Source organism: Pongo abelii, chromosome 3, assembly GCF_028885655.2.
Source record: "Pongo abelii isolate AG06213 chromosome 3, NHGRI_mPonAbe1-v2.0_pri, whole genome shotgun sequence".
Classification (NCBI taxonomy): Eukaryota; Metazoa; Chordata; class Mammalia; order Primates; family Hominidae; genus Pongo; species Pongo abelii.
Window position 1 is genome coordinate 16931755 of NC_071988.2, and position 15025 is coordinate 16946779.

The following is a 15025-nucleotide window of genomic DNA, read 5'->3' on the forward strand; positions in this document are numbered from 1 at the left end:
CACACCTGGCCATGGTCTCTAATTTAGGGCAGCACTTTCCCCAATTTATGATGGGGCTATGTCTTGATAAACCCACTGTAAATAAAAAAATATAGTAAGTCAAAAATGCATTTATATCCCAATACACCCATCATAAAGTTGAAAAACTGTAAGTTGAACCACCTTAAGTTGATGACCATCTGCACTGTTTTCCTGTGGTATCATTTACTTTGCTTTAAAAAATTTCTTGTATAATAATTCTGATAAACTTGGAATTGGCAATAAAGCAAGTAACTCAAACTTTTGAATTTCGTAATTCCTTTTTACTCTTAAAAATTATTGCAGACCTTTTATGTGGGCTATATCTACTGATATTTACCATAACAGAAATTAAAGGATTTTAAAAGTATTTATAATTGATAACAATAACAACGCTAAAAATGTTAATGTTCATAAAAACATTTATGAAAAATGTTTTCAAAATGAGTAAAAAGAATATTTTAAAAACAGTTTTGTAGATCTCTTTAATGTCCAGCTTAATAGAAAACAGCTGAATTCTCACATCTGCTTCTGCATTGATTGTGTTGAGATATCACACATCATGTAGCTTCTGGGCGACTTTACTATACACACTTGTGAGAGAATGAGAGTAAAAAGAACAAATAACATATTACTAATTTTAACTTGGTATATCTCCTGAAAGGGTTTCAGGGATTCTTAGGGCCTCCTGACTATGCTTGAGAACCAGCGGTGTAAAAATTGTTTAGATCCACGTTCAACATTTTTGGTAAGAATACTTCACAGGTGAAGTGACATATCACAAGGTACATAAAGTCTATTTTCAATGATGCTCAAGTGATCAGTGTGTTCTGATGGTGACAGTCTGACCCCTTTGTTGTAAAGTTCTCAAAATAAACTTTCCTGATACTTTTTATCTTTATATATATATGTGTGTATATATGTATATATATGTATATATGTGTATATATATTATATACGTATATATGTATATATAATATACGTATATATTATATATGTATATATCATATATATTATATGTATATATATTATATATATTATATATATATAAAAGTTTTATTGGTTTGAATTGACACATAATTGAACCTATTTATGGGGTCCACTGTGATGTTTCCATACAGGTATACATGTACACATTGTATGGTAATCAGTGTAATTAGCATATTCACCACCTCAAACACTTGTCTTTGTGGTGACAACATTCAAAATATTCTTCTAGCTGTTTTGAACTGTTACCATTAACTATAGTCACCCTATTGTGCAACAGAACACAAGAAGTATTCCTCCTACCTAACTTTGTACCTGTTGATCAACCTCTCTCCATTCCCCTCCCCACACCCTTTTCCAGCCTCTGGTAATCACTATTCTACTCTCTACTTCTATGAGATCGACTTTATTTAGATTCCACATGAGTGACAAATACACATATTGTATTTGTCCTACTGTGCTGGACTTATTTTACTTAATGTCCTCCAGTTTCATCCACGTTGTTGCAAATGACAGGATTTCATTTTTTATTGGCTGAAATAGTATTCCACTTTGTATACATACCACATTAAAAAAATCCATTCATCTGTTGATGGACATTTAGGTTGATCCCATAACCTTGGTTATTACAATTCAGCAGTTTTCTCTGTATTCAGAGTTGTGCAACCATCACAATTTTAGAACATTTTCTCCACCCTAGAAAGAAATCCTGCACTCTTGGGCGACTGCTCTCCCTTGTCCTATGACTCCTGGCCTTTGGCAACCAGTAATCTACTTTCTATGCCTATGGATTTTCCTACTCTAAACATTTCATACAAATAGAATCATATATTTGGTCTTTTGTGACTGGCTGCTTTTACTCAGCACAATGTTTTTAAGGTTCACTCATGTTGTATCATGCATCAGTACTCCTTTTTATTGTTGAATACTATTCCATTGTATGGATATACAATATTTTACTTATCCTTTCTTCAGTTAATGGACATTTGGGTTGTTTGCACTTCTTGGCTATTATGAATAATGCTGTTATAAACATTTGTGTACAAGTTTTTGTGTGGACATGTTTTTGATTCTCTTGAGTAGGTTCCTCGGAGTAGAACTGTTGGGTTATATAACTGGATGTGCAACCTTTTGAGGAACTTCAGACTGTTTCCAAAGGGGTTGCATCATTTTATATTCTTACCAGCAATGTATGAGGGGTCCAAATTTTCTGCATCTTTGCCAACACTTCTTGTATCTTTTAGATTCTAGCCATCCCTAGTGGATGTGAAACAATGTCTTTCTTTTTCTTTCTTTTCTCCTCTCCTTTCCTTCCCTTTCTCTCTTTCTTTCAAGAGGGAGTTTCGCTCTTGTTGCCCAGGCTGGAGTGCAATGGCACAATCTCGACTCACTGCAACCTCCACCTCCCAGGTTCAAGCGATTCTCCTGTTTCAGCCTCCCAAATAGCTCGGATTACAGGTATGTACCACCACGCCCAGCTAATTTTTTTGTATTTATTAGAGACGGGGTTTCACCACGTTAGCCAGGCTGGTCGCGAACTCCTGATCTCAGGTGATCCACCCGCCTTGGCCTTCCAAAGTGATGGGATTACAGGTGTGAGCCACCACGCCTGGCCTGTGTTTCTTTTGTAAGTTTTAATTTTTGTGGTTACTGAGTATGGGGTACATGAGACATTCTGACACAGGCATACAATTGTATAACGATCACATCAGGGTAGACGGGGCATCCATCACTTCAAGCATTTATCCTTTGTGTTGCAAACAATATAATTATACTCAGTTATTTTAAAATGTACAATTAAACTGTTATTGACTACAGTCATCCTGTTGTGCTCTCAAATACTAGATCTTATTATTTCTACTTTTTTGTCCCCATTAACTATCCCCACTTCCTCCTTACCCCACCCCCCACTATCCTTCTCAGCCTCTGGTAACCATCCTTCTACTATCTCCATGAGTTCAATTGCTTTAATTTTTAGCTCCCACAAGTAGGTAAGAACATGAAAAGTTTGTCCACCTGTGCCTGATTTATTTTGCTTAACATAATGACCTCCAGTTCCATCCATCTTGTTGCAAATGAAAGGATCTCATTCTTTTTTTATGGCTGAATAGCACTCCATTGTGTATGTGTACCACATTTTCTTTATCCATTTGTCTGCTGATGGACACTTAGGTTTCTTCCAAATCTTGGCTATTGTGAATAAAATTGCAATAAACAGGGGAGTTCAGACATCTCTTTGATATACTGATTTCCTTTTTTTTTTTTTTTAGGGTATATACCTAGCAATGGGATTGCTGGATCATATGATGGCTCTATTTTTAGTTTTTTGAGTAACCTCTAAACTGTTCTCCACAGTGGCTGTATTAATTTACATTAGTCTTTATCTTCTGATGCTGTTGTTTGATTCAAATATCTTATTGGGGTGGAAAAACAGTAATATTTGTAGTCTATTATGTCTTCCATATTTATTAGCCAACATTCTTCAAGAATTTTCTTTAAATGATTTGGTTGCCCTGAACCACAATTTGTATAGAAAAAGCAAGATAAATGCTTAACACTTTCCTTTAATTGCTAATTTTCACAGTAAAGAACTGGTGTTGTGTGTACCTCCAATAGAGACTACTAACTCTGGGGGACACTTTCAGTTTCTGGTTCTCATAAATGAGTATATTTTAAAACATTCACTATTTTTCATTCCACTGAAATTGTTCTTCTACTGATGATCAAATATTTTCATATTTGACCACCTGGGAACCTTTAACATTGACTCCTGTATTCTTTTAACAAATTCGTCTTTGGGCTTCCTTGCCTGCTAGCACAAGATGTTCCAGGCTCATCTTGTACATTTCCTAGTCCAAACCTGAAGTCCAAAGAGGCCTGCTTCCTTTCAAAGGGAAATAATGTTTAGAGACCACACTCCAGGTTTAGGTTCAATGCCACTGAGTTTTCATTGCTTATAGGCTATTTCAGTGATCAGATGAGGAAATGTGTATTTTTGAAAATAATTCATGGTTTGCACTGCGTTTCCAATCCACATGTAATATAAGGTTTTTTACTTGATGTTGCTTGTTTTTTCTCTTACACTGAAAATACTGGTTTCCTAATATATTAATATGATTACATATTTGATTTGTTCTACAGACTCAAAAAATAATGACAACATTATTACTAGTATTACTAAAAAAAGGTTTAAGGGTTCCTTAAAGTATTTTTTTGCCCTTAGAATATATTCTATTGCCCTTGGAATGTATTTCACTAAGAATGTATAGTCAAAATGCTGGGTAAAATCACTTGATATAATTCTTTTCTCAGTGTTATGTTACTAACATTATGTTACTAATTTGACCCAGCCAGGTTTATTTGTTATATTCTACTTCAAGTTTTTGGGATTGCTCTACTTTAAAAAAATGTTTACCCTTTGGAATATACAGAATATTTACATAAAACTCAATAACAAGATCTGTTGAGAGCACTTCCATCCCTGTTTCATCTGCCTCATTTACTTCATCCCCTTCTTGGTAACCACATTCATTGTTGTTAGTTTTTGGCTTATCTTCCCTGCTTTTCTACACAAAAGAGAGCATGTAATGTATGTATTTCTGCATCTTGCTTTTTATTACCTAACAAGAAAACCTGGAAATTCACTATCAAGAGATCATTCTCACCTTTTTTTTTTTTTTTTGATGTTTGCCTTCCATTGTGTGGATATAAATAATTTAACTAACCAAGACACTACTGATGGATATTTGGATTATTTCCAATGTCCTGCTATTACAAATAATGTCCCAGTGAATCACCCTGAATGCATATCATTCCATATTTGTGCAGGTGTAATTAAAGGCTTGATTCCCTGAAATGGGATTGCTAGGTCAAAGGACAAACGCTTATAAAATGTAACAGATACTGTCAATTTCTCCATAAGGACTGCACCAGTTTGTATTTCCATGGTAATGCATGAAAATGTCTGTTGCTTAACAGCTTTGACAAACAGGGTATATAGCTAAACTTGTATTCTTATCAGTGTGACAGGTGTGAATCACATGAGTATGGTTGAGAGTATTTTCCTATGTTTAAGGGCTTTTCAAATTTCTTCTATGAACTGACAGTATAATTATGCTCATTTTTCTATCAGGTTGTTGATATTTTACATTTCAATTTTTTGAAACTCTTAATAGATTAGAATCATTCATTTTTTATTTTATAAGGTGCAAATATTTTTTCACAGACTGCCACTGTCTTTTGATTTTTCTAATACTGCTTTCTTCTGTGTCATGAAGAAGTTTCTTTTGTTTATATATTGAAATTTGGAATTTATCATTTTCTTATTGTTAAGGGGATACTCTAGCTAAGACAGAAATGATGAACAGGGGGCAAGCCAAAAAAAAACAAGAATATGTGAAGGCAGAGTAACCCAGGCAAAGGGATCAGCAATGATGAAGGCCCTGAAGTAGAGTGGGCTTGGCAAGTGTCAGACGTAGACAGTGTGACTTACACCTAGGCCAGAAGAGAAGGAAACGGAACAAGTCCAGAGTGGTAGGCAGGAACAAAATCTTGGCAGAACTAAGTCATTAAAAGAAATGTAAATTTTGTTCTTAATGTAACAGAAAACCAAGAGGAAGATTAAATACAAAATATCAGCTTTATTACAACTGGGCATAAGAACCCAATTTTGGCATATTGATAACTTCAAGGTTATAAAGTAGGTACAAAAGTTATCTCTTTGGGGAGAGAATACTTGGAGAAATTACAAGGGAAAAGAAAAAACCGAGAATTGACACTTGGAAACCCACAGGGTTGGTGACCAACTTTATATCATATGAGTACTTAACACAAACTGCTTCATGCACAAAATTATTTAAAATATGATATAAAATTACTTTCAGACTGCTTGTATAAGGTGTATATGAAACAAATGAATTTTCCGTTTAGCCTTGGGCCCTATCCACAAGATATCTTACTATGTACATGCAAATATTCCAAAATAAGATAAAAATCCAAAATCTGAAACACTTCTGGTCCCAAGCATTTCAGATAAGGAATACTTAACCCATATAACAAATTTTTGTAAAAAACTGAATGGCAACAGAGGACATTAATTTCTTTTTTCTTTTTCTTTTTGCTTTATATACCTAATAATTAAGTTAGTCAAGTGACATTTTAGATAGTAGCATTTATGGAACTTCTGAATTTAAAAAGTGCACTTTTTAAAAAAAATGACATTCTTTACAAAACAGAAAAAAAGAAAAATCCAGCTTATATATACTGTAACAATTTTATTTCTTCACATCCTATAATCTCACCTTATTAAAAAAGCTTTGAACAATCTCTTGGTTTTCACCTGACTGAGACAATTTCCATACAGTTCCTCAAATATATCTGATACATTCCTGCCCTGAGTTTTGATATTTTGTACTTATATTTGATATTTCTTCTGACTTAAATGCCCCGACCTTAGATCTTCATATGGAGGACTTCCTCTCATTATTCAAGTCTCAGCTCAAACTCACTTCTTTATGGAGGTCTTCCTGAACGATCTTATCTAAAATAACCCTCTCAGTCACTTTTGATATCTTGCTTAGTGATTCTTTTGTAAAATTACGGGCATGCTGACAGGCATATTTGGAAAAAGTAACAATTAACTTCTGGAAATGAAAAGTATAATGACAAATTAGAAACTCAAGACACAGGTTAAATCGTGATTAAAATAGCTTGAAAGAGAATTAGTAAATTGGGAAATATTTCTGAATAAACTAATCATGATATTACACAGAAACAACGAGATGGAAAATGTGAAAAGGAAGAGGTAGGGAGGATAAAATAAGAAGATCCAAAATATGTCTCAATGGATTTTGACAGGAAATAAAAGTGAGAGTAAAAATATATTTGAACAGATAATGGCTGAAAAATGTCCACAATTGATGAGATTTCTCCTTAGTTTTAGGAAACATACAACTCTTAAGTAGAATAAAGAAAGGAAATCTGCTTCCCCTGTCACCTCATCAAACTGCTTGTGGCCCATGCTGCCTTGTTGGATTGCCAGAATGTAGACAGAAATGTATTGTTCTTTTTTTAAAAAAAAAAATGTAACTGCTACTTGATAAAGACAGAACATTATTCTAGTTTCATGTTTAATCTGAATTAAATATATTCTGTGGCTTATATGAAGAAAAAAAAAAAGAAATCTGCTTCCAAACATATCCAAGACAACCTGCGGAATACCATAAACAAAACAGGGAGAGAGAGCGAGAGAGAGCCCAAAAGTAGTGTGTAAAGTTACCTATAAAGAAAAGACTATTAGTTGGCAGTCACAACAATCGTACCAAACAGATAATTATGTACCTAGAGAAAACATCTTTTAAGAATGAAAAAGAAAATGAAAAAAAAAAAAAAAAAAAAAAACCCTGAGAGTTTACTACCAACAAACCCTTATTTAAGGAATGTCTGATCCCAGAAGAACATGTGAAATATAAGAAGAAATGATAAGCAAAAGAGATGATAATCATGTATGTAATTCTCAACAAAAATTGATGATATAAAACAAATGGCTGCGTTTAAGTTGTGATGTCACAAGAAGGGAAACACAGCACTGAATATAGCTGTAAGTGTCAGGGCAGGTGACTCTAAATTTCTTATATTAACTATACCTTTAAAACCTTCTAAGGTAACTACAAACTTAATAGCAGTAGAGTATATAACTTCAAAGTAAGCAAAGAAAGAAAAGTGAGGAAACCCAATCCAAAAGAAAATAAGGAGGAAAAAAAAGCATAACAAGACAAATAAACAGCAGATAAGATGGTTGAAACAAATAATTACAGGGGTAACAAATGCTACAAAACAATATAGGATATTATATAAAAATACTGTAAGAACCCCAAACTAAATACGAGTAAGAATAAGAATATCAACGTGTGTGTTTGTGTACATCCAATATGGGAGGTGTGGAGGAGGTTTTCCTAAGAAAGTAATGTTTAAAAGGAGACCTGGAAAAAAAAGTACTATGTATTTACAAAAAAAACTGGTTGGGGGTAGAAGGTAGCTTTTTTGTAATGTTCTGAGGTTCTGAGAGTGTATGACATATTTAAGAAAATGAGAAAAAGCCAACATGAAGACTAAAGAAAGAGAGACACAAGATGTGGCTGGATAGGTGGGGAGGGGCTGGTTCCTAGAGTTTAGGATTTTAGACGTTATCTAAAGGGCAATATGAAGCCATTAAAGAGTTTTCAGCAAGAGAGCGTAGGCCTAGATCTGGAATTTTAAAGTATCACCTGTTTCTTCTATCCCTGCAGTCAGAGGAGGTTAGATTAGAAGGGACACAGAACCATCTAGACATATGTTTTATTTTTCAGGTTGACTAAAACATGGCATCTTCCCAAGCATGGAATATAACATTTTCTTCCACGTTTTTAGCCACAGAAAACAAAAGCTCGGCATAGAAAAACAAAATAGACAATTTCATTAGTGGACATAGAAATTTTTTTGAACTGAACTTTAAAAACTGGTGATTTCCAAACAGAATTACAAAACTTAATTTATAAACCACATAATTAAGCATACATAACATCATAAAACTATACGTGACTCTCTTACACATAGTAACACCTACCTTAATCACAGCCAAGAAAGCACAACAGTGGTGGTGGCAGCAGCAACAAAGGATACTTAATGACAACTAAATATGCGGCTGAAATTCATATATTTTATTCAATATAGTCTCTCAAATAGTCACTTGAAGCCTACTTAGTATTAGTCCTATACATAATTTGTTAAAAAGAAATTTAAACTAGAAGTTATGGATTCCAAAGTTTACCCTACTGATAACATTTTGAAGTAATTAAAAAAAAACTTACTCATCTCTTGCTAATTAAGAGAAAATAATCCTAAAATTTTCAAATCATTACATGGTGGTACAATAGTTAATGTCCATTATCATGACACAATGTTCCACATGGCATTTTAAAAAGTATTAAAAAGTATATTTCAGAATATTTTCCAACCAAAATGTTTAAAATGGAAAATTTCACTGCAGAAACACCCTAAATGCAATGGTCAAGTCTCAACCTTCATTTTAGTTATCTGTGGCATTTGAGGATGGTGAAGATTTTTAATTTAATAAATAAATCCAATATACTGTGTACCATACCAAGCAGTGGAGACACAAAAGTGAAATAAGACAAGTTTCCTGCTCCCAAAGGCAGATAAACATGCAAACAATTACAATGCATTGAGAGGTTTACTATAATGAAAGTTCTACCAGAATACTCATTGGATTTTATGGTAGAAAACTGCATTAACAAAGTTAATGAAGTATTCCATCTCTGCCCAATCTGATCTTGTTCTGTATAGGATTGCCTATGCTTCATAATTGTTACAGTAATGATAAAGGTCTCTAAGTTGCAAATTTCTTCTTGTACATTGGAATTTAGGAGTTTTTACTCTGGCCCTAGATTAAAACTGATATTTAAAAAATACATACTTGACACACTAATGTTATTTATATCTGTTTCTTAACTCAATGTACCAGGACAAAAAAGAATCCTGGGTATGGGCAATGCCTGCCTCACCTTTCTACCAGTTTCTGAGGCTCAGAGTGTTTATACAAATCTAAATAATTTAAAATGCCCAAAGAAATATCCTCAAATATTTGAAATGCCTGGATAGAAAGTACAATGGAGAGGAAAAAAGGCATGTTTTCCTCAGGGTAATCATATTTTAAGTGAGTGTAGAGTTTGTGAAAGAGAAGGCAATGACAATGAGGAAGATGGAAACTGACTTATGAAGAACAATTAAGGAAGTTGAAAAGATTTGTATAGTAAACAGACATTTGAAGAAACCTAATAGTTTCAACTAACATTTACAGCATTACTATGTCAAAGGACTAGAGTTTCTCATATTGTTGCAGAAAGAAAAACAAAACAAGACGGAAGAAAACCCTAAAGGTTATCATGGAAACGGGAAGTTTTGGAGACATAATAATTTTTACAAGTATTTACAGTAAAGTAAAACGCTGTTGCAGATGAAAAAATATAAAACAATGAGTATATTCTTCATAGATATGAGCTTAACTATTAGAGTTGTCAAAGATTTTCGGTAAATACTTATTCACTCAGAGGCCGAATTACCATCTCTTATAATACAATAAAAGAATCCTATATAGGGAAGGAGGCTAGGCAAGATATTCTTATAAGTATCTTTTTCTGTGCTTATTTGCCTATTCCAATATCTTCTTCTGAGACTTGTCTTTGCCTGTTTTTCTTATCAGTTGTCTGTCTCACAGGCTGTAGTTTTGTTAGCTGAATGCTTGCTAGATACATCAGTTACAGATGAGGCTTGACATTTCACTTTCTTCAGTGACTTTATACTTAAGTTTTAGATTTGAGTATAGTCAAATATACAAAATTGTTGTATGGACTGTGATTCTTGCATTTTAAGAACTTCTTCCCTATTTTGAATTAAGATATTATCCTATAATTTCCTCTCTTTTAGTTTTGCTTTTCACATTTAGCTTTTAAATCCAACTAGAACTACTTTTATGAGTGGTGTAAGGTAGGGATCCGCCCCTTAACCCCATTTTGGGTAATCAATTGCCCTGGAACTATTGATGAATACGGTATCTTTCCCCGTGATTTATAATGACATTTCTGTCTTGCACTAAGATTCCACTAATGTTTGGGAGCTTCTGGGCTTACTGATCTGTCCTACTTATTTTTATCCTGGCCAATAGCACCCTGTTTTAATTACTGCACTTAATAAATGCTGCTACGTTTAGCAAGACTTTATTTACCACCTTGACGTGGTTATTCTTGGCTCTTTAAGTCTTGCTTGCAAATTTTAGGATCAGCAAGCCACATTTAACAATAAATCCTGTCAGAATTCTGCCTGGAATAACATTGAATCTGTAAGCATCAGTCCTCACATTCATTTAAAGTATAATCATTCATTTTGCTGGTGTTCTTTTACTTCCTTCAATATATTTTTATAATATTCTCCATAAGACCTGATATAGTTTATCCATTTCATTCTTAGGCATTTCACTGTTTTTCCTGTTGTTGCAGCTATTGCAAATGTAACTTTTTTAAAACTAGATTTTCTGATTGGGTGGCTGAGTAAGGACCTCTCATCAAATGTTTAAAACTGATGATAGTGTGCATTTTTTGTGTTATCTTTTATTTTAAATCTTTAGGTTATAATGTCTTTGGTAGTGGAAGTGCCCATCTATTATTCTTTGTTTGGTAAGCCCTTTTTATCATAAATATGTCAGCTTTTGTAGAATAATTTTTTTGTATCTATTACGATATAATTTTTAATTTAGAAAATTAAGAAAAGTTTTCAAATGCTTAATCATCCATGCCTCCTTAGTCATTATTTATTACGTTCTTATACCTCACTTTACTGAATTTGCTAATATTTATTAAGGATTTTTGCATCTAGGTTTGTAAGTTGAAATATTTCTTTCTTTTGCTATCTTTGTCTGGTTTTGGTATCAAGATTACACCAACATTTCTTCTTTTTTCTACTCTTTGAAACAGTAGAAAAAAAGGAAAGCACAAAATAGGAATTATCTGTTGCTTTAAGAGTATATATAAAGTTACCTATAAAACCATTTGGCATGGAGAATTTCATAAACTTATGCTTTATACTATCCTTAAATGTACCTACATCATTTATGGATAGATTATCTATTGGATTTATGGATTGTCATCTAATTTGAATAAAATAACTCACCAAATAAATAACTGGTTTAAATGAGTATTGTTAAAAAATTACAGAGTGAGAACAATATGAAAAATGTAAGCACTAGCAAATAGCAACATATAAAAAGGCATAATTGACACTGCTACCACTAGTATGAGCTCTTCATTGACTATACTATGAAGTAAAAACAGTGAAATCAGGCCAAAAAAAGGTTAAATTCTTAAGGAAGCTATGGAAATACGGGTTTATACTTTCTATCACTGTTAATGAAACTCTTCTAAAGTATATTATCATTCAATAAGATACTGGCAGTGAAGTCATCATGATTAGCGAGACATTTAAAAATTGTTTATAACATCTTTATTTAAATCCTAAAATATTTATAGAAAGATTAGTACACATACTGTGTTAGTGGGTACATATACACACATCCATATGTACACACAAATGCATCAAAGGGTATGTGCTTCATTTTTCCTTGTTTGGTGTGCAAGTAGACAAATTTTAAGAAACTACCAATCCATACCATGGCAGAATGGTTTCATAAAAGAAAATCTGATCTTGTTACTCTCAGTCTGGTAGCTTTCTATGACCCCAAGAAAAGTCAAAATTTGGTCCCTACTTACTTCTTTAGCTTCATCTACCATCACTCTTCCCCTCGCCCTCTATACCTCAAACCACATTAAACTAAATAATTTCTATCCTCAAGAAGACTAGAATCACATATGACAAGAAGTCATCCAAAAACTTAAAATTATCAAGAAGACTAGTTATAGATTTATATCCACTATCACTACTCTTTCCAATCTCAGGATTTTCACGTATTTTTGCATTTTGTTTAGACTACTACAATAATTTAAATAATTACATGACTTGTGTTCTACATATACATGGATCTGTCTTGCCACCTAGCTTCACAGAATCAAAGATCTAAGGACTGGAAATTTACTTTTAAAATGCCTTTTTTTTTTTTTGAGACAGAGTCTTGCTCTGTTGCCAGGCTGGAGTGCAGTGGCGTGATCTTGGCTCACTGCCACCTCTGCCTCCCGGGTTCAAGCGATTCTCCTGCCTCAGCCTCCCGAATAGCTGGGACTACAGGCATGTGCCACCACGCCCAGCTAATTTTTGTATTTTTAGTAGAGACGGGGTTTCACCATGTTGGCCAGGATGTCGATCTCTTGACCTCGTGATCCACCCACCTCGGCCTCCCAAAGTGCTGGGATTACAGGTGTGAGCCACCATGCCCGGCCAAAATGCCATCTATTCTAACCACTCATCTGATGCTTTTCAATACCTCCAATGATGAGGCAATCAGGGAATCATTCCTTCTTTCCTTAGCAATTTCCTTAGAAATATTCTTTCTTATCTAGACCTGGAATCTGTTTCCCTCTAACCTCTAGCTAGTGATGCTAACCCAACTCATTGGACCATTCACAGAAAACTCAGTCCTATGTTCCTGTAACAGCCATACAAGTATTTATAGATCACTATCACGTTACTTCTAAGGCTCCTTCTGTGGTGATAAGGAATGGGAGGTAGAGAGTACGGTGAGAGTAGTATTTGAGAATCGTTCATGAGTTTGTTACTAAATATTTAATTCTCACATTGTTCCAATGGGTCCATTATTATTATGGCCAAATTACAATTGAAGAAATTAAAAGTCTGACAGGTAACATTACTTGTTCAAGTAACTTAAGTAAGCAGCAGAGCTGGGATTTCAACCACTAGTCTGTCACATACCAAAGCCTATGTTCTAGTCTCTTCAGAAATCCCCAAAAGGAGAGGAGATATAAGGGAATATAAGGCATGGAAAAGCAAATAAAAAAAATTCTAAAAATCCTCTATTTTCCCGAGTTCCAAAATTCTATGTACTGATATTTTTTTCCTTAAGCCTTCACAGGTGTCCAACCCTCTGATTGAGAGGATTTTTTTTTACTTATCTGTGGTGGCAGATATCATAAAAATAACACAGGGAACCCCCCCACCGGCTTTTTAAAGCTCATCAGCTGTAGTCTGTGTTAGAGTATTTTATGTGTGGCCCAACACAACACTTCTTCCAATGTAGCCCAGGGAAGCCAAAAGGTTGGACACCCATGTGATATCATAGTTATCTTTTGACATTTCTTTCTCTATCTTATAAGCTATTATCTTAAAATTTGTCAGATATTGTCACATAAATACTTGCAACCTAGTATTAGGGAACAAAAAAGGAAAAATTATTCCCATATTTCAGCCCCTCTAAATTTTAATCTGATTTACACACTGAAAAGACTGTATCTTCAAACACTAACTAGTATATTCTTTTTTTTTAAGAGACAGAGTTTTGCTCTTGTTGCCCAGGCTGGAGTGCAATGGTATGATCTCGGCTTACTGGAACCTCTGCCTCCTGGATCCAAGCAACTCTCCCGCCTCAGCCTCTCGAGTAGCTGGTATTACAGGCATGTGCCACAATGCCCGGCTAATTTTGTATTTTTAGTAGAGACGGGGTTTCTCCATGTTGGTCAGGCTGGTCTTGAACTCCCGACCTCAGGTGATCCACCCGCCTTGGCCTCCCAAAGTGCTGGGATTACAGGCGTGAGCCAGCGCGCCTGGCCTAACTAGTATATTCTTCTTAACAGCCCCAAACTAACATCACTCACTGCCTTCTGGAATCAAATTTAATGATGACTTTTTTCTTATGGCTTCAAAGACTGACAATACTATTCCTAGTCCATATTAACAAAAGCTACCTAAATTGTCCTTTGTTCTGATAAACACTTAAGTCCTTCGCACACACTTAAAAGGCTCTTCTTCTTGCTTTTCCTCTGTGAAGTTACGGTTCTCTTTTAATTAAACTCTATAAGTCCAACATGGTCTTCATCATTCAGGTTCCTTATGACAAATGTTTCTCCATATAGTTAGTTACATGATAACATTATATTTGTCACAGATATTCCATTTCCTCTGTTCCAAGTTACATTATAAACAACTGGAAGATAAATAATCTATTTTTTTCTCACCTAAATACAAAAAAAATGAACAAGCAAGTGCTTACTGTTTTCAGCTGTCCACTATAAAAATAATTATTTCTTATAAACATCTCTTTATTTATATCCTTTGTTTATATGCTTTATTTTTAAGCTGTTTATTAGGATACACTTTATTGCAAAAGGAGTTGAGAGCAACTCAGATTTTCTCTTTTATAAACAAAGATGCAAGTACAAAAGCTGTAAATAGGTACTTCTCTCCAGCACATATTACATAAGCAAATTAAAAGTCATATTACATCCAAAATAAATTTCCCTATGAATATAAAAAGTTATAAATATACATTTAACGATATAAAACA

At 34.0% G+C, this 15025-nt stretch overlaps 1 protein-coding gene across 15 annotated transcripts in view; it reads right to left on the bottom strand.

Annotated features, from left to right (window-relative positions):
• Positions 1-15025, bottom strand: part of LCORL (ligand dependent nuclear receptor corepressor like) — a 178597-nt gene that overhangs the window by 48887 nt on the left and 114685 nt on the right. Inside the window, exon 6 of one of the 15 annotated variants that reach the window (XM_054553771.2) lies at positions 9645-14696. The exons of the other annotated variants lie outside the window; for them this stretch is intronic. Coding sequence (XP_054409746.1) covers positions 14656-14696 — 41 coding nt within the window. The 3' untranslated portion in view covers positions 9645-14655. Of the gene's footprint in view, positions 1-9644; positions 14697-15025 lie in introns of those variants that run through there. 15 annotated transcript variants of the gene reach the window in all.